This window comes from Cynocephalus volans, chromosome 14 (genome assembly GCF_027409185.1).
Source record: "Cynocephalus volans isolate mCynVol1 chromosome 14, mCynVol1.pri, whole genome shotgun sequence".
Lineage (NCBI taxonomy): Eukaryota > Metazoa > Chordata > Mammalia > Dermoptera > Cynocephalidae > Cynocephalus > Cynocephalus volans.
Genome location: NC_084473.1, coordinates 47,742,197 through 47,765,062, shown reverse-complemented (window position 1 = coordinate 47,765,062; position 22,866 = coordinate 47,742,197). Strand labels below are relative to the sequence as shown.

Below are 22,866 nucleotides of genomic sequence, written 5' to 3'. Positions count from 1 at the left end.
GTGTGGAACAGATCTAGCAGTTTTTCTCTGCTCCCATGTTGTCAACTTTTGAGTAAGTTTTCTTTCCCATGTTGTTAGCTTTTGTAGTAAGTTTCCTTGGTGTACTCCAATAGCAGAATTAAAATTGGTGGATAAGCCACACTGAATTCATGGAAACACCTATTCAAGAAATTCACGGTATTCTGGGAACTCTCCAGGGGAAAGTGTGTCTTTCATTGTGCCTACTTGTAAATTATCTACTGGTTCTTATGAAAGTAGAGCTCCAAATCATCTATAATGTAGTGTGGTATCTTGACTATGAAGGACAGACAAAAAGTAACTGGGCTCAATTAGCAACTGCCTGAAAGAGAGAGCTGTCTATTGTGTGGCTGCTCTGAGGTTCCAAAAGAGTTGTTATGTCTTACCATTATTACCTCAGAAGCTACTCTGTAATTGAATGGGCAGTACGTATCAGATGCTCCTGTAATCATCAGAATTCTTCTTAATGCTAGGGGTTTCTAAAGCAGTGAGACAAATTCTGATAAATCCAGAGCAGCCAGTGAACCTCAGTAGCAAACACATTTGACAAATATTAACCTGCCCATCAATATTTGTAATTTTGATTGTCATTATTTAATTTCCTGACTTTGTATTTAAAACAGAACTGTTATACATCTATTGGGTTTTATTCCAGCAATTAAAACAAAAAAGTACATATTATATTTCTAAATACTTTCAATTGTAATTGTGTTCCTTGCACAATTTGGTCGAACTGTGTTTTTTATTGTTTAATTTTAGCTGGCTACTTCACTTATAAAAGGTATACAGGAATTAGTAATAATTAGTGCATGTAAATACTTAGAAATAATATATGTTTTAGTTTTGTGAAATTTTGAATCTCTTTAAATTGCCATGGAAAAATTAATAAATTCATAATAGCTAATAGTCATATGATGATAAAAATGTTATTTATCTATTATGATTTAAGAGGTGTGTGCATTATGGATAAAGTAAACAAAAATCACCTCAGGAAATATTTTAAAGCACACTTACAGAAAAATGGCTTTTATTTTTCACTGAAGGAAAATATTGTGTCTGTACCACATGTGTTATAAACATGTCCTGGAAAATATGTTTTAAAATATTAATATATTTTAAAATACAATGAATAATTTGCCAGCATTATGTGGAAAGGATTTTTAGCTTATTTTGAGATAAGTAAATGTTTCATAAATGGCAAAAGAATATGGTAGGAACCATATAATCTGTATGAATAAATGAAAATTTTGGTAGATTATACAGACTTGTCAAATTAGTACTCAGAGTGATGAAAAAAGTTTTTTTTTTTCCTTTTTACTAATGTGAAAAAATATTTTAGGAAGTGTACTGTTAAGTAGATGTTATACATGAATATTTCACTAGAAATGGGGAAAAACCCTCACAGCTTTTATATTAGTGTTTCTATTCAGATATGTACTTTTTCCTAAGCATTTGATGGAGGGTTATTCTACTGCTTTGCAAAGGAATTTTATAATATTGCATTTGTATTGATGGCTTTCAATGCTTCAAAGTACTAAAATGACAAGAAGCATAATCTAAGCAGTATAATAACAAGTTTATTCTGACTGATGTCTGTATGTCATGTATGGGTATATTATCTTGTCTAGCATAATCTTAGTTCTCCATTACTGCGCATGGTCAAAAAGTGGTGGTGTTGAACTGAGTAATTGTAGTAACAGATTATCATTTTGTTTGTTGTGGTTTTTTCAAATTACTGGATATTCAACTTAAGGATATATTTTTAAATTATTCAATAAAGTTATTTAGAAATAATAGTATTTGTATATTTGAGCTAAAGTAGTTCAGTATCTGTGATTCATTTTTTCATTTGCTCATTCACCAAACATTTATTAAATGCCTAGTGCATGTCAGGGACTGTACTTGACTGCTAGATGCTAGAAAGAAGATATCTTATTTATTTATTTTACGCAGATATAAGTTCATTTTGATTAATAATTTATGTGTTTATTTCCAGAAGTCAGATTCAGCTTCTAACATCCAAATTCACGATTACACAAAAACATGTGTGTTTGTTTTAAAAGTAATTTCTGGTTACAAATGAAAGGCATTTAGGAAACTTGGGGAAATTAAAGACCCACCATAACTCAGATAATCACTGCCCAGTAAAGGTTTGCTGGAAGAACAGGACTGTCTGTTTTGATTAAACACTATATGAAAAAGCCACCAGAGGAAATCCAATAAGTAGCAAGGCCTGTATATAGGAAAGTGATGAACTCTACAATTCTTTTTTAACCTTCTTTCCTGCTGGACAGTTTAAGCAACATTCAGCAAAAGCAAGAATTATTTGGATTTTAATGTATTTCAGTGCCTTCAGCACAAAGTTATTTATGTCTCTGTGACTTGATGATATCTCCAGTGACTATGCTTCTTGTCATTTTTTAAATTTCAAATCGGAGATATTTGATGTTAGGAATATATTTTGCATCTCCCTTTTTGAAGTATATTGAGGTGAGTGTAATTTCAGTTCTGTTTAAATTGTTTTGTAAGTTTGGTTGTTTTCTATATGATTGTTTAGAAGTGTAATTTCAATATAAAGACACACAAATGGAATGTAAGTAAATAGCTAAATGAGTGTCTCTGCTCTTATACAGTTAAAGGAGTTTAGTGGGGGAGAGTTCCCATCCAGGATGAAGGAATTTAATAGTTGTATTGTTCTATTTCTGTTGCTTATAACAAAATACCTGGAACTGGGTAATTTGTAAGAAAACAAAATGTGTTGCTTACAGTTTTGGAGGCTGAGAAGTCTGAAGCCCAGGGAACACATGTGGTGAAGACCTTTTTTGTGGGGACAGTGATGCAGGGGTTTCACATGGTAGAATGATGGAGCAGAGAGTTAACTCCTCATCCTTTTAAAGCCCTCAGAACCACACCCATGACCACAGTCAAACCATCAATTGGATTACTCCATTCACCAGGGCACAGTATTCATAATCTGATTACCTCTTCAAGGCCCCACCTTTCAATTACCATAATAGGATTTCCCATCCTCAACAGTTATAGTGGGGATTAAATTTCAATATATGGACTTGGCAGGACACAATTCAATCCATGGCAGTAGTCCAACATAATGTGTATGACAGCTTTTCCCAGTGTGTGTTCTGGGGAACTATGTTATTAAGCTTCACCCACAAATTAATGACTCTCTATGAAAAAAATTTGGAAAATGCTGAGTTGGACAAAGGTATTCAGTTTACTTATTGTAGGACATCTCAATATCTTCAATTTGTTGATTGTGCACTGTGAACCTCTGAAAGAGAGGTATAAGTGTTCCAAGCTTACCAAGAACTGCTTGACAAATATCTCTTTAGTACTAATAACTCATAATGTAGTTAGTATCCTATGCAGCATTTCCAGACTTATTGGTCAAAGACCTCTTGACAAACATCTCTTGTGACTAATGTACCGTGGGGGTGACTTTAGGTACTGCTGTCTTAGGATGGCGGCCCTATAGTCTCCCAAGTCTACCTGGTCCTTCTCAAATTCTAGCATTACAGGATCAACTGTGAGTGAGTTATACGCAATTTGCATCCTCCGAGGTTATCCTAGAGTAGATGTGACTTCTTGGGTTCTTAAAACATCAAGCTGAAAAGAGCAAAAATTAATGATGATGATGATGATGATGAAACATCAAGCTGAAAAGAGCAAAAATTGATGATGATGATGATGATGATGATGATGATGATAATAATAATAATAATAAGAAGAAGAAGAAGAAGAAGAAGAAGAAACACTTCAGAAATAAGCACATTTAAAAAAAAATTTTCCAAAATGCTGTCAAATCTTCGAGTCACTTGATTTTTACAGCAAACTTGTGCTAAATTTAATCTTTTACAGTTTTTCTAGTTTATGTGTGAAGAGGCAGAGTAACTTAGGTTCAGAAACTTGTCAAGTTTTCGCTTTAAGTTTGTATTTCATTGCCTTTATTTGATCTATAAATATTGATTTTCTATCATAATATTGTACATTGTACTACCTAAGAATTAGGATCTAGGTCAGGGGTCAGCAAACCATGGCTCAGGATTAGGCAAACTGTGGCCCACTGCCTGTTTTGTCTTAATGAAGTTTCATTGGAACACAGTCATACACATTTGTTTATGTATTGTTTGTGACTGCTTTCACGCTATAATGAGAGTTGGATAGTTGCAACAGAGACCATACAGCCTGCAAACCCTAAAATATTTACTATCTAGCTTTTTATAGAAAACTTTGCCAACCCCTCCTCTAGATAATGGCCTGAACTAGATAGAGACTGTATGTAGATGTTAGAATGCTGCTTACATTGGACTGTGTTTATAATATATAATGGTTAACAGAAAACACTGAGGTAATTCCCAGAAAAAGAAACCTGCATTTGCACTGTTAGTGTAAATGGCACTCATCTGTTAGTTTACACACATCTTTATGCATTAAGTATGAGTTTCAGCATACCGCAGTACTAGCTGAGCCTATGTCCTTCAAGCACAGGGTTAATTATTGCTGCTAGAGGCTTTAATCAAGTCCTTCTTATAGAAAACAAACAAATGATTAGCCTCTACAGCACAGGCATAAACAGATATTTGACTCATGAATTTCCTAATTATACTGCACTGTTTTGGAAATCAGTTGGCACTCAAATTCTTGCTGTTTCTTGGTACACAATTTCCTTTTGCCAAATAGAAATATAGGATTAAAAAAAGTTGTTTGTTAAATACGGTAAAGTTAAAGTTTGGGTTCACTTAAACATTTTTTTTCCCTTATTTGCTCATAGAGAATGTGTAAATGGAAGTAGGGAAGTAATTGAGTGTCTATTGCATATTAGCTACATCCTACATAATTTATGTGATTCTTACTAATTTATTCTTACAATAATCCTATGAAGTAGGTTTCATTATGTCTAATTTAAACATGGGGAAACTGAGGCTTACAATGTGAAAAGACCTTGCCAGTGACACATTAGAGAGTAGTTTGTGATGGAGCCCAGTTAGGACTCTGAATCTCCAGGCTTAGCTATGGGCTCCTTCCACAGGTGGATTATAACCCATTCTTCATAATTTTTGTCACCAGTGCCTAAAATATATCAGCTCTCCTTGTTTGTTTGTTTGTTTGTTTTCCAGGATGTGCTTTTAATTGTGCATAACAACTGGCAAACTAAATACACATTCTTGGTTTTATAGCACAGATTATCTTGCTTACCGCTTAAGCCAAGTGAAGAACCACTTCTGAAATAAGATCTACAAGTTCCTTTTTGATTCCATCTAAACAAAAACAACCAAACCCTGTATATTTTGAAGCCAATTTTGATTTTTTCAAAGATACAACATGGCTATTCATTTCTTTTCTCTAATCTCTGTCATCATTTGTCAGAAATCAAATGCCAGTCTTCCATGAAAAAAATTTGCTTCTTAAGTAATTGCCCTAAGGAGTTGATTGGAAGAATTAAAATGTGTACCTATAGGAAATTCTTTCCTCTACTATTTTCTAACATATTCTGAATGTCTCTGCAGCGTGTATTATTCTCTGAGAATTATTTCATATTACATTTGTCGTGGCCTTTGTGTAGAAGTCTGATCTGGACTATGTCATGAGCCCTTTACTAAAGCTGCACAGAAGTCCTCACAAACAGGAATTCTTATTGGGACGACTGCTTCTCATTCAGGTCTTTACAAGGCCTGTAAAATATTTCCTAGGACACGGTTCTAGATTCAAATAGTTATGTGAAGAGGGTTAGTCTTCATTAGGGTCGTTCTTAGGTTTTTTAGAACCATCATTCCAGAAGGTCCTATTGGACAGCACTGGTTTAGAAAGAAACATAGAAATGCTTTTAGAAAGAATATCTAGTTGCCAGTGGCACTTATGTGTTAATAGTTTAGCCACGCTGGACTACAGTTTTTTTATTTGTAAAATAAAAATAAGATTACATGCCAACTCTATCTCTATTTGAGGGAAGCAAAATTTAATTTTCTTAATTTTTTATGCAAATTTTGCTATGTGTGGATTCAGCTGCTGTTTTCTGGTTTTGGGGGATTATTGGTCAATTGCCTGTTTTTATTTTATTTGGGGGCAGCTGGTCAGTGTGGGGATCTGAACCCTTGACCTTGGTGTTACAACACTGTGCTCCAACCAACTTAGCTAACCAGCCAACTATGTTTTACATTATTTTTGCCACTTTCAATATAGGAATCTGTTAGCAAGACAGTTACGATTCCAGTTTTTCATCTAAATTCATGTGAAAAGAAAACAAACATTTTAACCAAGTTTAGATTTCTACTTTTAGTTAAGGAGTATGTAGCTTTGACCTGGTTAGTTATCTGAAGTTTGCTTTTTATGTAGTTTGGTTGTTATTGACACCATTTCTTTTGGTGTTATTTTCAGAGTTGTGACCCAGAGTCCACTCACCTAAGGTTGTAGTTATACAACTGGGCCTTAGATTTTTTTCTCTATTAAACAAGATAATATTCAATTCAGTTTTAAAATTCTAAAACTCTAAATTTATAAATACCATTACACTTTAAATTTTGGTTATTAAAAAAAATAAATTTAGTCAGAATTTCAGGAGCCATAAATAGTATTAAATAATAAATAGCAAATTATTCAATTTTATAGGCATGTTTTATTTAAAGCCAGGAATAGTACAGTAATGGCTTCATGGGAAAGATACTTAAAAATTTAATTGAGAACGATGTGATTCTATACAATGGATGATTCAATTGTTTTTGCATGTCCAAGTTAGCTATAATATGAACAATTATTTTAATTAACATTCGTCTCCACTGGGACCAGGAGATGTCTGTAACTTTTACCAGATTAGCATCACTGAAGGTAGTATTTAAAATGACTAAAGAAAACTTTAAGCTGTGGTTACTTTGAATTTCTTTAATTGGATAGAGCATTTTAATTTAGTATCTGTACATCAAGTACCATGGTGACCAGCTTAAGTGAAACCTAAGATTATTTGAACCAAAATGCAAGAGAATGTCATTTCAAATACCTTTCTGATTTTTGAAGTTTATTAGGGCAAATTGTTAGAAAAACAAACTCTTTTAAGATTATCTTAAAATGTGCCACTAATCTAATTGTGTTAAAGGTTTGCATCCTATCCAATACAAATATATTTGACACATAATTAATAAATTATAAAGTTTATTAAAGTTATGAAAAATAAATTTGATTTTTATAATGTCATTAAAATCATTAATTTTCTAAACGTTATTGTTTCATTGATATCTTGCTACATATATCATGAAACGATAGGTTACTTTCAGAAAACAATGTTAATATTTCACAGAAGATGATTTTTTAAAAGAAGCTCTATGACAAGTCATTATTTTAATGGGGTTACCTGTATTGATTTTTTTCTTTTAATTTACAATAATTTGTTTCCTACAAATATACTAATAAGCTGTTAAGGTACATGTGAAAAATTATAGAATTGCTAAACCTCCATATTATAGAGGAAAGAACAGAAAATTTGGAGTCAGAAGATTTGATTTTACCGTTTAGCCATTTGTTCTTCAATTAATCCCTCATATTTTTTGAGTGTTTACCATGTGCCAGAACTGTGCTAAAAAAAAAAAAAAAGAAGACATGCATGTAAAGTGACGAATATGAAACAGGTATTATTTGCACCCTGTTGGATATTAATAGTTTCTTCTTAAGTGATCTTGGTCACATCATTGTAATAATTAAATGAGATTACACAAGTGGAAATATTTTGTGAATTTAAGAGACAGTTGTATTCTGCTGCATCACCATAATCTGTATCCACGTCATTGTCATCATCATCATCAGATCTACTTAAGAAATAACAATCCATAGAGAAAACAGTTTGAAAATGCCCAACTAATAAATCTTAAACTGCCTGATATTTGAATGGAAACATACTAACATCTTTCAGTTTACTTTGCTCAAAGTAACATTTCCAGTTTTTAAAATTCCTTACTTCTGATTTGAGTGTATAACTTACGGCTCATTGTGGCAAGTAGACCCTGACTATGAAAAGAAACATACTCATCCTCATCCCACTGCTAGTGTCATAGAAGCCAAGCAGGACATTAAGATAGGAAATTAATTACTCACTAAAACACATTTATTAAGCAACTTCTACGTGTACACACCATACTAGAGCTGGGCAAAAGAAGAGGAATGGAAAAGGCATTGCTCTTAAGCAGCCTGCAGTTTGTAGAAGGAAGCATTAGTTATAATGATATCATAGACAACATCACTAAATAGGTATTATCTATACATAAAATGCTTTACAATCTGCCAGTACTGAACAAGTGGTTTTACATTCTTTTGCTGTGAGTCAAAACGACTGTGTGGAGCAAGATAAACATTTGGCAAATGGGTAAATTTTTTTAATGTTAAAAAAATGTATGTAGATTTCTTAAACGGATTTGTGGTGGCAGACCCTAGAAATCTCCTAACCTCCAGTCTCCTTGTCCTTTCCAATTTCCCATTTCAAGATCAATGAGATGAAACATTAAAATATTGAGAATTGTTAGGGAATGCCTAGATTCTCCAAGGATTCCTAGTTTTTTTTTTTTTTATTAATTCAGTATATTTTTTTTTTTTTTTTTTTTTTTGGTGGCTGGCCAGTGTGAGGATCTGAACCTGTGACCTTGGTGTTATAAGGCTGAACTCTAACTGAGTTAACTGGCCAGCCCAAATTCAGTATATTTTTTGACCCTGACAATTTATTCAAATATTTTTTCCTCTCAGTATACTAATATTTCTACATATGTTTAGAGACTTTAAAGTGATTGATTTAACTCTTATTTTCTATTACTAGGCCTATTTAAAAGTATCAAGTCTATTCTCTGAAACTCAGCCCAGAATAGTTTCCATACCATAATAAAACAAACATGTTAATTAAAAAAAATCACAATACAGTGACTTTTGTAGTCTTTTTCCATTGTGTTTCCCCATGGGTTGAGTATTATTTTCAGTGTTACATATTTTGAACATAATTTACTTTAGACAGCTATAAGATACACATTTCTTAAACTACTAGATACTGTCGTGAGGTGCATTGACTAGCAGCTAATAGCCATTCCACATACTGTAGACATTGTATGATTGGTTTTTTTCCTGTTATTGTAATAATATCAGAAATCTCTTGAGTTTTTGTTTAGTATTTATTATTTCACGTACAGGTGATTTTTCCCTATTAGTACAGGATCTAAAATAGTACTGAGGCAGGATGCTGACTCTGTGACAACACATATTTTCTTTTCTGGAAATAGATAAGTATCTGATTATGTTGTAAAATCTTTTTCAAGCCATTCTAATGCCAGGGGCTGGGCTAAGATGTCTGACCTCACTACCCTTTGGAGATTGTCTGTCCTTAATACTTAGTTTATTCACTAGGCAACAGTTCATATGCTTGGGACATCTGGGTTAAAAGCTATTCATTAAGAAATTGAGGCCATAGTATATTTTCATTCCTATTCTTACATTGCCTCATTTCCATTAGTATGTAACAATGGATATTTGATGTCACTAACCTATTGTGAACAAAGGCACTTTTCAATAACCAGTGAACACGTTTAATCTTAGGAGCAGGCCTACATTCTTTAAATACTGAAAGTTGACTTCGCAGGTCTATGTTAAATTTTTATTACACGTCTTTTTCTTTCTTCATGTTAAACTTTTTAGTCCATCATTTTATCTCCTAGATGTTTTTACTACTGTTTAAAAAATTTTGCTATTCCACAATTATACTTCCATATTCAGGATTATTTTTCCTATTGATAGTTTTTATTTGTTTTTATTAGTTTTTCTTACTATTTAAAGTTTTTATTTCACAATTTTTTTCTGTATAACAGCCCCTTAACAGGATCTTGGACTTTTACAGAGTTAACTAGAGGTTTGAACTGCTACCTTTATTCTTTTATGCCACGTTGTTTCAGCTGTATTTCATTCTTTAGAGAGTTGTTGATTCTTTTATTTGCCCATTTGGTTTATTTTCCTATGGTGCAATACTCAAAAAGAGGCCTGTATTATAGAAAGGGAAGTCTTTGATTTATCATAATATAAGAGAGTTCATTGTATGAGAGAGTGGGATGGAGGGTATTTTTTACTAATTTAAAAAGCACTGTTGTTATTAAACTATTATGTTAAAAAAAGTTTGTCATAGATTTATAGGTAAAGACAATAATATTAAATGACCTAATGGGGAATACTGGCAGAAGTGGGAGGAAATTAAGAGTAGAAAGATATTAGGTGTCTGGTTTAGTTTATTTGAAAATCCAAACATGTTCAGCATTTTCTCATTATTTGTGAGGTTTAAGAGAAAGGACTTATGAAGGAAAAGGGTAATAATTGTCCAGAATTTGAATTATTCAAAGATATTTTAAAATGAATACTGTGAAATTTTTATTAGGGTATTTCTCCGTTGCTGTTGTTATTTTGAAATTAAAATGGAAATGTTATACAGTTCTTCACATCACACAAATGCAATAACCATATCTAATCTATGTTGATGTTTTCTTATAAAAATATCATTATACATTTTACTTATTTCCTTTTATGAAAAAAATAACAAAGATCATATACATATATGAACAGCTTGATTTTAAAAGATATGGTCAGAGAAGTGATAGCTAGTTTAAAACTTAGCCGTGCTGCCCAATAGAACTTTCTGTGATGACAGTAAATGTTTGTAATTCTGCTGTCCAGTCTGGTGGCTAATGGCCACACATTGCTACTGAGCATGTAGAATGTGGGTAGTGCAATGGAGGAACTGAATTTTTAATTTAATTTAATTTTAATAAATTTTAATTGAAATGTAATTAGCTGCATGTCTTTGGTGGCTGCCATAGTGGACCATGCACTTAGAAAATGCTTCTCTCCATTGTTAATATGTACAAATAAAAGTAAATAAATAAGAGACAGAAACATAGAGAAGTTTATAATTTATGCCTGTTATCATTAGACTAATATACTTCTCGTTGAATAATGTAGTAGTTGTGTTATTATTGACGATATTATCAAAGTATTTATTATAGTTTTCTTATTCTACTTTCATTAACTTTTATGGAAGAAAGATATTTTCATTGAGGAAAACGTGAAGCTTTGAATTTTTTCATGAAATTAAGTACCAGTTTGGTGTGTATTTGCACATGTGTGTGTCAGCAAGATATTGATGTTAGAGAGGAGATTTTGATTAAAACAGTTATTATGTCATCGTATTGCCACACATTTTAAACCAACATAATGAGTTATAGCTTAATGAAATTATTTTGAAAATTAAATTTTCAGCTTGGAAGTTCTTTGGGTCAAAAGAATAACGACATTCTGGTAATCATAAAAAGGAATTTATACAGATGTTAAGAATAATTAGGTATATCATCTTCCTACTATGACATTTTGAAAAATAAAATGAACTACTTTGAATGACAGAATTAAAACCTCAAGATGCTATGTAAGATCACACAAAAATTTGTCTTTATATTTCAGCGTATTTTCTTTTTTGTTGTTGTTGTTGTTGTCGTCTTTTTGTGACCGGCCGCACCGCGCTCAGCCAGTGAGCGCCCCGGCCATCCTTATATAGGATCCGAACCCGCGGCGGGAGCACTGCTGCGCTCCCAGTGCCGCACCCTCCCAAGTGCGCCATGGGGTCGGCCCTTCAGCGTATTTTCTTAAGCAGTGAATGACCAATTCAGGAAAACACTAGACAAGGAATTATAATGGTTACCTCAAAATCTTGTATTTGTGGTGACTGGATTTTATGGATCAATAAATCAACAGATAAAAGATCAAGCTCATGGCTCCCTCTTCCACACAGGCTAGCATTCATATGATCCTAAGAGTTACTAGATTTTAGCCCAAATAACTGCATATACAACATCTTCAAAGAAAAATAATTGGTGGAACAACCAACGAATACACCATTTTCCTCTTAGTCTGTAACATAAAATGCTTTATTTAAAAGAAAATGAGTTTGGGCAATGTATTTAGTTTTTCTTCCTACTTGTCCATTGATTCAGACTTTAAAAGATCAGAATTTGCACTCAGTTCCCAGGAAATTTATTGTACAAAAAGTATGGAAAGGGAATAAAAGTAATATATATATATATTTTACCACATTTGCATTTTATAACTGAAATGAAAGAGCACATACGCTTTATGTGGCGAATTCGTATTGTATTGCCTACCAAAATATTTAGCTATGAATTAAAGTGTCTTTTTGTCTCATAAAAGAGAAGCAAAATTTTATGTGATATGAATAAAATGAACACTTTCCTTTAAATTTTAAAGACCACAAGAAATTTGTGAAATAATTCTCCCTTTTATTTCTAGCAGTTAGAATGTCATGAATAAACACGTTTACAAACCTGGGTCTGATTTTTGCTATTAAAGTAGGGCAAAGATGTTTTGAATGTGTTTTTTTCCTGTAGAAATAATTCATTCTAATAATACAGGAAGGAAGACTGTTGAGACATTTTTCTTCAATAAAGGAAATTAAGCAATATTAATTTTTTCTTTGACTTTATAGAATCAAAAAATAAATGCAGTTAAAAATATTTTGTCTAAAATTTTTCTGCTCTCTTGCAGTAGGAATGATAAAATTGTTCAATTTTCTTATTTATTTTTTTCTTTTTTTAAAAATGGTATCAATACATACGTTTTATAATAGTTCCAGGAACATAGTCCAGTGTTAGTAGATACTTCAGCATTCTGTTTGGGTATCTTGGGCAAGTCACTCATCCAAACTGAGTTAACAATGATGGGGTAATATTAAGATTAAGCACTATAATGTTTATGAGAGCACATTTAAAGTGTCAAGGTTACCCAAGTATTAGTATATTATTTTTTATTCTTATTTCTTTTGAACATTTGTAACAACTTACTTGAGATCTTCATAAGTTACTTGAGATCTTCATCTTTTGTAAAATTACATGCACTCTGATTTCTTCTTTACAATTATTGACTCTAAAGAATACAATAAAGTTTTAGTTTAACTTGTTGTTACTGTATTATTTTTAGGAAGTAGAGACTAGCACAGTTTCTGGAAAAACACCCACTTACAAATATTAGATTTAACCATATGAAATTTTTGATACTTGACAAATTTTTAACAGGAAACAGTAATTTCATATGGGTCAACCTTAGGTGCTTTGGACTAAATGATTTTAGTCTTTGGAGAAGCAGAGGAATTCTTCATAACAATCTTCCTCCTGTGTAAATGTCCTATACTTGAAAAGATTACTAAATATCTGGCTCATTATAAGTAACATTTTAATCAACCCTGAGAGATGCTTGGAAATTTTTAACATAGATCTAATTTATTTAGCCAGAAAAAGACCTATTCTCTTTAAAATGCCTTTTAGTGATTTCTATAAAATGTTAAAATTAAATTACCATAAATTGTGAAACAGGTATCTTGAGTTTTGAACACTAAACAAAATGAAAAATTAAAAGCTGTGAAGAACTGAAAAATTCTTTTAATATTCAATGCATTTTTTTCTTCAAAACTATTTTTACATGTACAGAGGTTCTATTGAATTCAAGATAACAATATTAAATAGTTCATATTTTGAAATAAACGTTTATTTTTCCTTATAAAGATGTTGGTGTAATTGGCAGGTCAGTCATAGCAAATAAAGTTTTATTTTCTATACAATATATGTACATTTAACTTAAGCCCTAAATTTAGGACTTCTTTTTACAATATGGTTTGGTCCCATTTTTGTGTAAATTCTTCTTGATTTCATCACAAAATATTTTTGCTTTTTCTTAGGGAAATTAAATAGAATTGTTGGACTTCTCTAAGAACCTAAGTATAGATGAATAAAGTCAGAATGTTTATATTAAAAACCTCTGTAGTAAAATCATTTCTGAAAAAAAATTATACATGACGTATATGTTTATCAGGTCTCCCACAGGAAGTACTATTGGTCTTCTTTAGTGGAAGTTCTCCCTACTCTTCATCTTAATGATTGAGAACCTAGGACACATTGCAGAGTATTCTCTACTGGTAACACACAGGTCGGAGCATGGTTACTGTTCATCTGTTCACAAAGTCACATCTGAGTACTCGCACACCCACATACCACTAGAAGGGTTGAAGTGTGGGAAGGTCGGTCGAGGTGTGTTTAAATTTATTCTCTCAACTCTAGTCCAGGAGCTTTCCTGTTCTACTTTCTAAAATACGATGACCTCGAACTCTTAGAAAGGAAAGCACTGCTCACCTGACCCAGCTTTCTTTGGAGAGTTGTGTAGCAGTGATTGAGTTTGGGAGGGAAAACACATGATAATTACTCTGCTCAATATTATCTGTCAATTCCATATCAGAAAGCACACATTTCTCAGTAAGCAATAAAAACTAAAAATGATGGGCATGAACACATACACAATAGACTGTACTTGTCTCCATTTTTACAGTCACTGTTAAATGCAATATCCCTTTTCTAAATCCAATTATTGAAATGAGTATAGAAGTGTTAATTCTCCATGTTTATACATAGGCAAGAATTGAGGCTACGAAAGCAAAACAAATACAAAAATCCTTGCAGTAGCCTGTCATGGAAAAGAAAAGAAATTGTATTTATTATACTTTATGTGAGTCGTTCAAACAGCTTAAACACCAGAAGATCTGCCATATTATAAGGCTTTCTTTCTGTCTTTCCTTCCTCCCTCTCTCTCTCCGTCTCTCTCTTTTTGATAATTGTCATTAACAAGAACATTTTGAATTCAATACCACAAATGTCTTTGTAATAAAATATTCCTAGAGTAAATGTTTTAGAGTTCCAAGTGTGATGCTAGGAACATCTCTGCTGCTGCAGTTGGTTTAGAGATTCACACCCCCACACTCCCACCCCCCATTTACTCCTGAGCAGTGAAGAGGGAGAAGCAACCTGGCTGCTCTAGTTGGCTGTGCTTATGCCCTAGGACCCACACTGCAAGCAGGCTGGCTGGAAGTGCCATGGAATATCACTCAGGTGGATTTGAAACAAGGAGCTGAGGCCATCTGTTAAAAAGCATTTTTGAAACTAGTCAGATTTATGCCTAGGGATGGCTGTTTCCTTCCCTAAATCTCCATAATGGACCTTTATGCTTCATTTTCTGTTTGAACCTCCTTTTGGTTCTGGCTAGTGTTTCTCTTTGTCAGGCTGACTGTTGCATAAATCCACAGTCTCAGTGATTTCCCCCATTTCCAAGTCCTTGAAGCATTCAAACTATTGAGGTTTTCTAAAGGCTTTCACTGCTAACACCAAAAGAAAAATAAAGTAAAACAAAGCTCCATCCTGTGCCACCATGGGAACCAGACTGTTCTATAATGGCATTTAATCCCCCAAATGAGGAGTAAAGTCTTGAGAAGTAATGTGAGGGGCTAGAAAGGCATGGATAGAAAGTTAGCAAGCTCAGGGTGTAGAAGAAGAAAATGGAATCTTATTTCTCACTCCTTTTTCCGCTGGCTATTAATACTACCAGTTTTGCTGCTATGTACTCCACCTTGGAGGGCTCGAGTGAGATGCCACTTGTGGTGGTGGCAGTTTTGATGGGGGGGGTGGGAATCAAAGAGAATGAGGAGAGCTTGTCAGACAATCAGACAACTGGCAGAGAGGGAGAAAACCGAAGAAGAGAAAGAATGCCCAAGTAGCAACAGGCAGCTTCTTCTGGCCAGTTTTTAATGTAAGCTGTAGCACATAAATTGACTGCTGTCTGTACATTTAGATGAAGATTTTCATATTGCTAAATTTAAGCACTGATTGCACAGAAAGGAGTTATTTGTTATATTTTATTCCAAACTATAATTTGTTCCCTGTTCATGATTAAGTTTCTGATTTTCTTTATATTGAAAGCAGCACATTTGTTTTCTTATTCCTTTTTCTTTTCTTGGAAGTCTGTAATTAAGGTTATGCACAAAGAATGTTGTCATGACAAACTGAAGTTACTTTCTTTGCATTCTTATAAGCTGGCGGCTGAAAGAAGAAAAATAGTGTAGACACTCTCTTTCGGTAATTTTTAAACAGAATTGAACAGTCTGCTGTTTCCCTTCACGTCAGCATTCATAACATGACTGATATTCTGGTGCCTAATTCCCATCTTTGTGAGGAAAGCATGTCTTATCTGAAAAATAAAATAAAATTTTAAGTGTCTTTTTCACAGCTTTGTGTTCACTATATTTACAATTAAAAGAAAACAAGATGTGATCTTTATAGGTGGCTGGGTCATCATAGTAAAGTTGATTACTGAAAAATCTGCTTCATGTATTCAGCAAGGATTAGGTCAGTGGAATTAAGGGTCCAGGATTTTCTGCAGACCAAAAGATTTTCCCTACCTTGGTAATGTCCACAGGTAATGTTGGATGGACTGCTTTCTGCCTTAGAATAAACCAAAACATACTGCTTTACCCTTATACAGTGGCATGCTAAAATTCAGCATTTTTCTTTGTTGCTGCTTAAAACCAAAATAACATTTGTGATTGCATAAGAATCTATTGAGAGAAAGCAGAAGTTGATATGATGAGAAAGAGTATTCTTTTCTAACTTGATATTCATTGTTTAGTATAAAAGCAAAATAGAAAGGAAGGAGAAAAGGAAGAATACGTATAGAATGGTTGTAGATGCTAGAGCTACCACAAGTTTATAACAGTGTCCGAATTCTGAAATAATGGAGGGCTTATCTTTAAGTTAAATTTAAATCATCTAAAGCCAGCAGATGGATACCAAAATGGATAGAATGAAATAAGAAAGGGAAGTTTGTCTGTTTTTTGTTTTGTTTTGTTTTTTTTAAATCTCACAATTGAATCTGAAAATATATAGAAATTCAAGGAAAGTCTGTTCCAAGCCAGTTGTCTTATACGTTGTTCCCTTCTCTTTCTCCTCCTCCTTCTCTTGCTCCTCCTCCTCCTCTTTTTAAAAATAGCAGTTAATATATCATCCTTCCTTTACTCTCTAGTACTTTGATTTTTCTTTTTTTAGTCCTAAACCATTTTGCTGAACTTAGTCATCAGGATTTGTTTACACATTGGGCATGACTTGGATTTGCATGCAGGAAGTCCCATTATTTAAGCTTCTTCTCTTTATGAATAAGAACTCAGAAAAATGATGGACAATGAGGTAGACTTAGTTAGCAGTGAAAAGGGAACTCGCTCTGGGGACTTTGTTAGTACAACTTTGCTTATACCCTACTTAGCACATTTCTAAAATTGGTGTCACGCCTTGGGACACCAGGTGTGTTTTTTTTTATTTGTTTTTCTTTTTCTTTTTTCCTATTAGACTTATATACAGCACTTTACCAAAACCCTTACTGCGAATCTGCTGCAATGATGTTTACCTATCTTTTGCTTACAGAAATTAAATAATGCTGTAGTAATTGACCCACTGTCTTGGCACTTCACTCTCCTCTAAATTCCCTGATTTTATGATTTTACTCTACATATTAAATGATCTTAGTAAAAATAAGCTTCTTAAAGAGGAAATAGGATTTTAAAGGGCAGTTAATATAAAACTAATGTGTGTCTTTAACATTAAAATAATTTATATGTTTGTATCATTTCCAATATAAATCAGTAAAACAAAACCTTAATATTTTTGTTCATGTCATGTCCAAGTCACCAATGAAAAGTAATGAATTCAGCCTAATTCCATATCTGATAGATTAGAACTAAAATGAAACTAGAAGTGAGCAACCTACCAAATATTTGAATTGTTTTTTGTTTCTTTTAAAATAAACTCTGGCAAACCAACTATTATGTAAAGATGCTATTGCCCACATTTATGCACTAGCTATTTTCTGTTATACACTAACACAACGTCAGTAAATGTGCCTGTGTTGATATTTCAGTTTCCAACTAATAAATTTTAAACAAAATTGGTGATTTTTAAAATTAGTTAATAACTTTATCTGTTAAAAAAATTATTCATTGAACTTATTGAAACGGTGCATTTATTGTTTTTTTTTTTTTTTGCTCTTAAGTTTCCACAGTTATTTTTGTTTTGTTCTTTGTAAACACTTTTGAAAGAATGACCACTTTATGAAGTACAGTTAATTAAACAAAATATGAGGGGAGAGTTGAATGTTAACATGGATATAGTTTACTACTGAAAAATTTTTGATAGGTACGGAAATTTTGCTCTTGCCCTGGTCGCCTAAGACAGCTTCCTCTTCCATTTCTTGCCTGTCTCAATTAGCACTTGAATTGTCTAGTAGGTACTAATAGTAGTTTAAGCCCCATAAATTGGTATTGATTATGCATAGGAAATTCATACAAAATCTGCTTGTATATGTGTGTTTTTACATACATACACGTGCACACATATAGAAATATGATTAATTAAATATATGAAAATATGTAAATATTGTATGGATATACAGTAATATTAGGGAGATTTTCCTGAATATTGGCATTGTCATGTTCACTTCCTAAACAGAAATACAAAGTGATTATAAATCATGACAAACTTTGCCTAATGGAAAGGACAAGTCCCAAATGGACTTCTCTTGCAATGATCGCTTTTTTCTACTCAACATTTTTAAAAGTTAGCATTTTAATAAATTACAATAAACTATCACCGTTTGGAGTAAAATATGAATACACTATAAAGAGACCAATTACATTGTAGATTGTAATTGCATTTATGTTGTATTTCTTTAAGGAAAGCAATCGCAATTGAGGTATTAAAAATACTGCAAGGCAGAGACAGCAAATGGATAGTATATTAGGTAAAACTGAAATATCTTTAGGTGAAATTTCAATGCTATTTCATGTGGACTTTCTCTTATTCAAGTCCAAATCAGTATATAGATAAACCTTTTAGAATTATTTTAAAAAATCTTTTAAAAATAATTGCCTAGAAAGACCACACCAACAACATGTAATAACAATAACGTTTGCGTTACACAGGGCAGTGACAGACGTTTTAAAAACCCTGTGCTCAGGACATGGCAGTATTACTAAACTTTTGTCTCACATCTTGTAAATGCTGCCCATGGGAGGGAACCTACTGCCCTGTGATTTTGTTTTCCCCTTTGGATGATAGTGATGGAGCACTTGCATGATGTGTTTGGTGCCTTGCATGAGGAAGACATGCAAAGGCAAGGTCCAGTCTGCATGCTGCTTAATGAATGTTTTTCCTTTTCTCTCCCTCCTTGTCATGTGCTTTCAGAAGACAACAATATGGAAGGTGGGTGCTTTCTACCTTATTTTCCAACTCTCATTTGTCTTTTGTTTCTTAGTATTAATAGAGTACATCTCGAATTTAGACGGTAAGTTGAATTTATTTCTGAACACTTGTTGATTTATGGATTGTATATTATTTTTCATACAGAACACACACTCTCAACCCCATCAGCCCCGAGCTTATAAAACTCCTTCAATCTTATCTCCAGCCCTCAATGGATTTCAGCATCCCATATGATCTTCAGAATATTTTTTGCAGTGTTCTGTATGGAAAAATGATACAATGCTGCTTTTTTTTTTTTTAATTTTAAAAGAGAAAGTATTTCTTTGCTGTTACAGAACACAGTGCATGATCCTTTCTCCATTTTTTCTTGATCCAAATGGCTTCTTCTTTTCTGCTGGAAATGTTTAGCATTGTATCATTTCAAGTCCATTGATTTGTTTCAAATGATTTGCTTTATAAAAAGAACACAGAATAAAATACTGACTATAAGTAAGAGGCGTAAATTTAGATTAAAAAATAAGCCATTCGCCCGTGGGAACAAAAGCATACAGCACTCCGATGTGATTACTGGTAAGTATATTTGCAGTATTCTGTGTCTGTTAAATAAAACTACAATATTTTGTTTAGTTTTTCTAAAATTTTCTCCATCAAGGAATTTTGAGAAAGTTATATATTTTCCTGTAGAATTCAACAAAATAAAACATGCTTGGGCATTCTTATTTTTAAAAAACTTAAATGCATGAGTCAATGTGCTGCCAACCAAGTCTTTAAAGGGTAAACATACAAAAAAAACTAGACATAGCATAAGAATTGTGAAAAGAGAGATTTTATCAACTTACATATGTTCTGTCAACTTATATAACCACAGCATTAACAGGTCTGGTATAAACAATTTACTAATATTTATATATCAGAAGACAACATTTAGCATCTTTTATTTGGCTGCCATATTTTGAAATATAGTCATTCTATAAAAATATGTACATTTCTACAGAATGAAGGATTTCTTAGAAAAATACTCCTCATCTAATGTGACTGGTAAATAGCCATTAAGGTTTCTGGACTTCACATCTCAAAAAAAGAACACTTCATGGTAATACAAAGTTGATCAGTAGCATAGTTAACATCATAGTTGTGATTCTTTCATGGACAGTATTATAATCACTTAGCTGCTGAATATTTCTGTTCCATTATTTAAGTAAAATAGATTAAAACTTCAAAAGAAACCATAAATCACAATGTTGGCTCCATATTTGGCTTCTGTTTTTCTGTACTATAATTTTAATTGCATGTGAGAACACACTTGTTAAAGATGGTAATACCCTGCAGGCCTGATATTTTTCAAAATCAGTCTCATTTATATTATGCATGTTAATTGAATTCAAAAGTTATTTTTAAAAGATATCTTCTCAACTTCTTTTGCATCTTTTTAACCATTCTATAAAATGTTTCATGTTTTTTGTTCTTTCTCTTTAAATCCAATTGCATTCCAAGGGGCTTTAAAATCAGCCTAAGTCCATGAATGCCTCTGTCTTATGCAAACTCATCCCCTATGAAGTTCTGATAAGACTTTCAGAATATAGGCCTACAAACTGTTGTAATAAAATTTATTCAATCATAATTTTAACATCCCTATTTATAACATAACTTAGACAATATATTAGAGTTATTTTAGAATTAGGAAGTCTAGCAGAAAGAATGAATACTTTTGGGATTTATTAATTTCCTTATTGATGCAGTGTCAAGACAGTTAGAAATGCCTAATATATTTTCTAAAAGTTAGATCTTATAACAGTTAGATCTTATCAGAGATAATTCCCTGATTTAGCCTACAAAAAGTTATAAGCTAGTGTTAGGAATTATGTATGAGGGTACTTCAAAATGATCATGGAAAAATAGACTTAAAAGATAATAAGAATCTTTTCGTAAACCTTTTGAGATACCCTCATATAGTAGTTCTTAAAGTGGAATTAAATGAAAAATTTTATGACCTGGACAAATAAGCCACTATTAATCAGCAAATAAAACATCAGATCCTAAACTTTAAATCTGTCTATGTGATTTTTTTTTGGTAAAAATTACTGAGAAATTACAAAGAGAAGCTACATTACAGAAACATCAAACAACCATGTTAAAAAATTTTCATATCATATTGTGATTATACAATGATTTGTAATTCTCTCTGTCATACAGGGATGTTTGAATATCTCCAAAAGGCTAAGGAAGTAACACAGATTATTTCAGTACCGATGCAACTAATGTATAATATCATATAGTTCAAAATTTCAAATATATCTGAAATAGCGGTGGGAATTTAAAATAGAAATGTATTAAAGTTGATGTATGTTTACTATATTGCTCCAATTTTCCCCAAATTCTTGAAATATATATGGATTGAGAAATAGCTTTATTTCTGAACTTAGAATAAGGAACCAGGAATTATGCCTTTCAGTATAAAAGCTTCTTGACAGTGAAAGAACTTTTTAAAAGAATATTAACAGTACTCTTTAGAAAAGGTGTGATCTTCTATCTGAAGTTAATTGTTAAGCAGGAAATAAATAATTTAAATAAACAAAGGGAATTGAATATTCTTTTAGAAAAATCCTGGATGAAATTACAACTGTAATACAGTTTAAATAAATACAATTATTTACCCTAACTTATTGTATAACATTTATGTAATATTTAAGTAAAATGGTAAAAATTTTTTTCTTCACAGTAAATTACTTGAGCCTATTTAAATCCAATCCATTGTTTCTTAAAAACATTATTCTTTAGTAAATTCTAACTTTACAACTGCATGTCTAATGATCTTTATTGTATTTGAAGATGCCTTGTCAATTGTTACATGTGTCAGACAAGGAGATGTTTCTGCATTATCATTTCAGTGTGACTAAGGATTTTTTTTTCATTCAATTATGAAACTGCTCATTTTTTGATGAGGGGAAAAAGATCAGACCCAGCCCATATTTCAGGTATTCTTTTGGGTTTTTAAGATTGTAATTTCATCACTGAAGAATGAAAAGGCTTGTGGGGCAATGTTCAAAACAGTCTCATCAAAGGGCACGAGGGCAGGTGTAATATTTAAGGGATTGGTTGGATTTTAAGTCATGCTCTTTTGCTCTTGATTGCTCCACCTGCTAATAGGAGAAACACACAGTGCAGCACATGCCAGTATTTAAATTGTAGTTCTATGACTCTTTGCCCCAAAGCATTCCAACCAAGGACTTGAATGAATGCTTTTTGAATTGCCTCTGTGATACAGACATGTCTCATAGGAAACAAGATGTCTGTCACTGAACATTTTTGTCACCGTGACAACCCTGCCTTCCCATGCTCCCTTGTTTATTGCTGACTGTGCTCTTGTTTCCCTTCAAGGTCTGGCGCACCTGATGATGGGCGACCAAGGTATGGGCTCTGTTCCTTTTCCACTCTGCTTTCAGTGTTTTCTTGTCCTGTAGCTGCTTTCAAACCATCACTGCAAAGGATGGGCAAATGCTTGCAAATTATCTGGCTGCAAATTAAATACATAACTTTTGTTCACATTTTTTCATGTGTTTTTTCCCCCTTTATTTGTTAGTTTGATTTTGGTTTCCTCCTGTGGCTTTTATTTTTCTTCATTTCTTACACTATAATATCTGCAAATAAATGAGACATATGAAACTGTGATTGAAAATTTCTATACATTTATCAA

General features: G+C 32.6%; 1 protein-coding gene across 1 annotated transcript in view; it reads left to right on the top strand.

Moving 5' to 3' along the window:
- Positions 1–22,633, top strand: part of LOC134363295 (neurexin-1-like) — a 108,968-nt gene extending 86,335 nt beyond the window's left edge. Inside the window, exon 2 of the mRNA XM_063078888.1 lies at positions 22,551–22,633. Coding sequence (XP_062934958.1) covers positions 22,551–22,633 — 83 coding nt within the window. The remainder of the gene's footprint in view (positions 1–22,550) is intronic.
- The last annotated feature ends 233 nt before the right edge of the window (positions 22,634–22,866 follow it).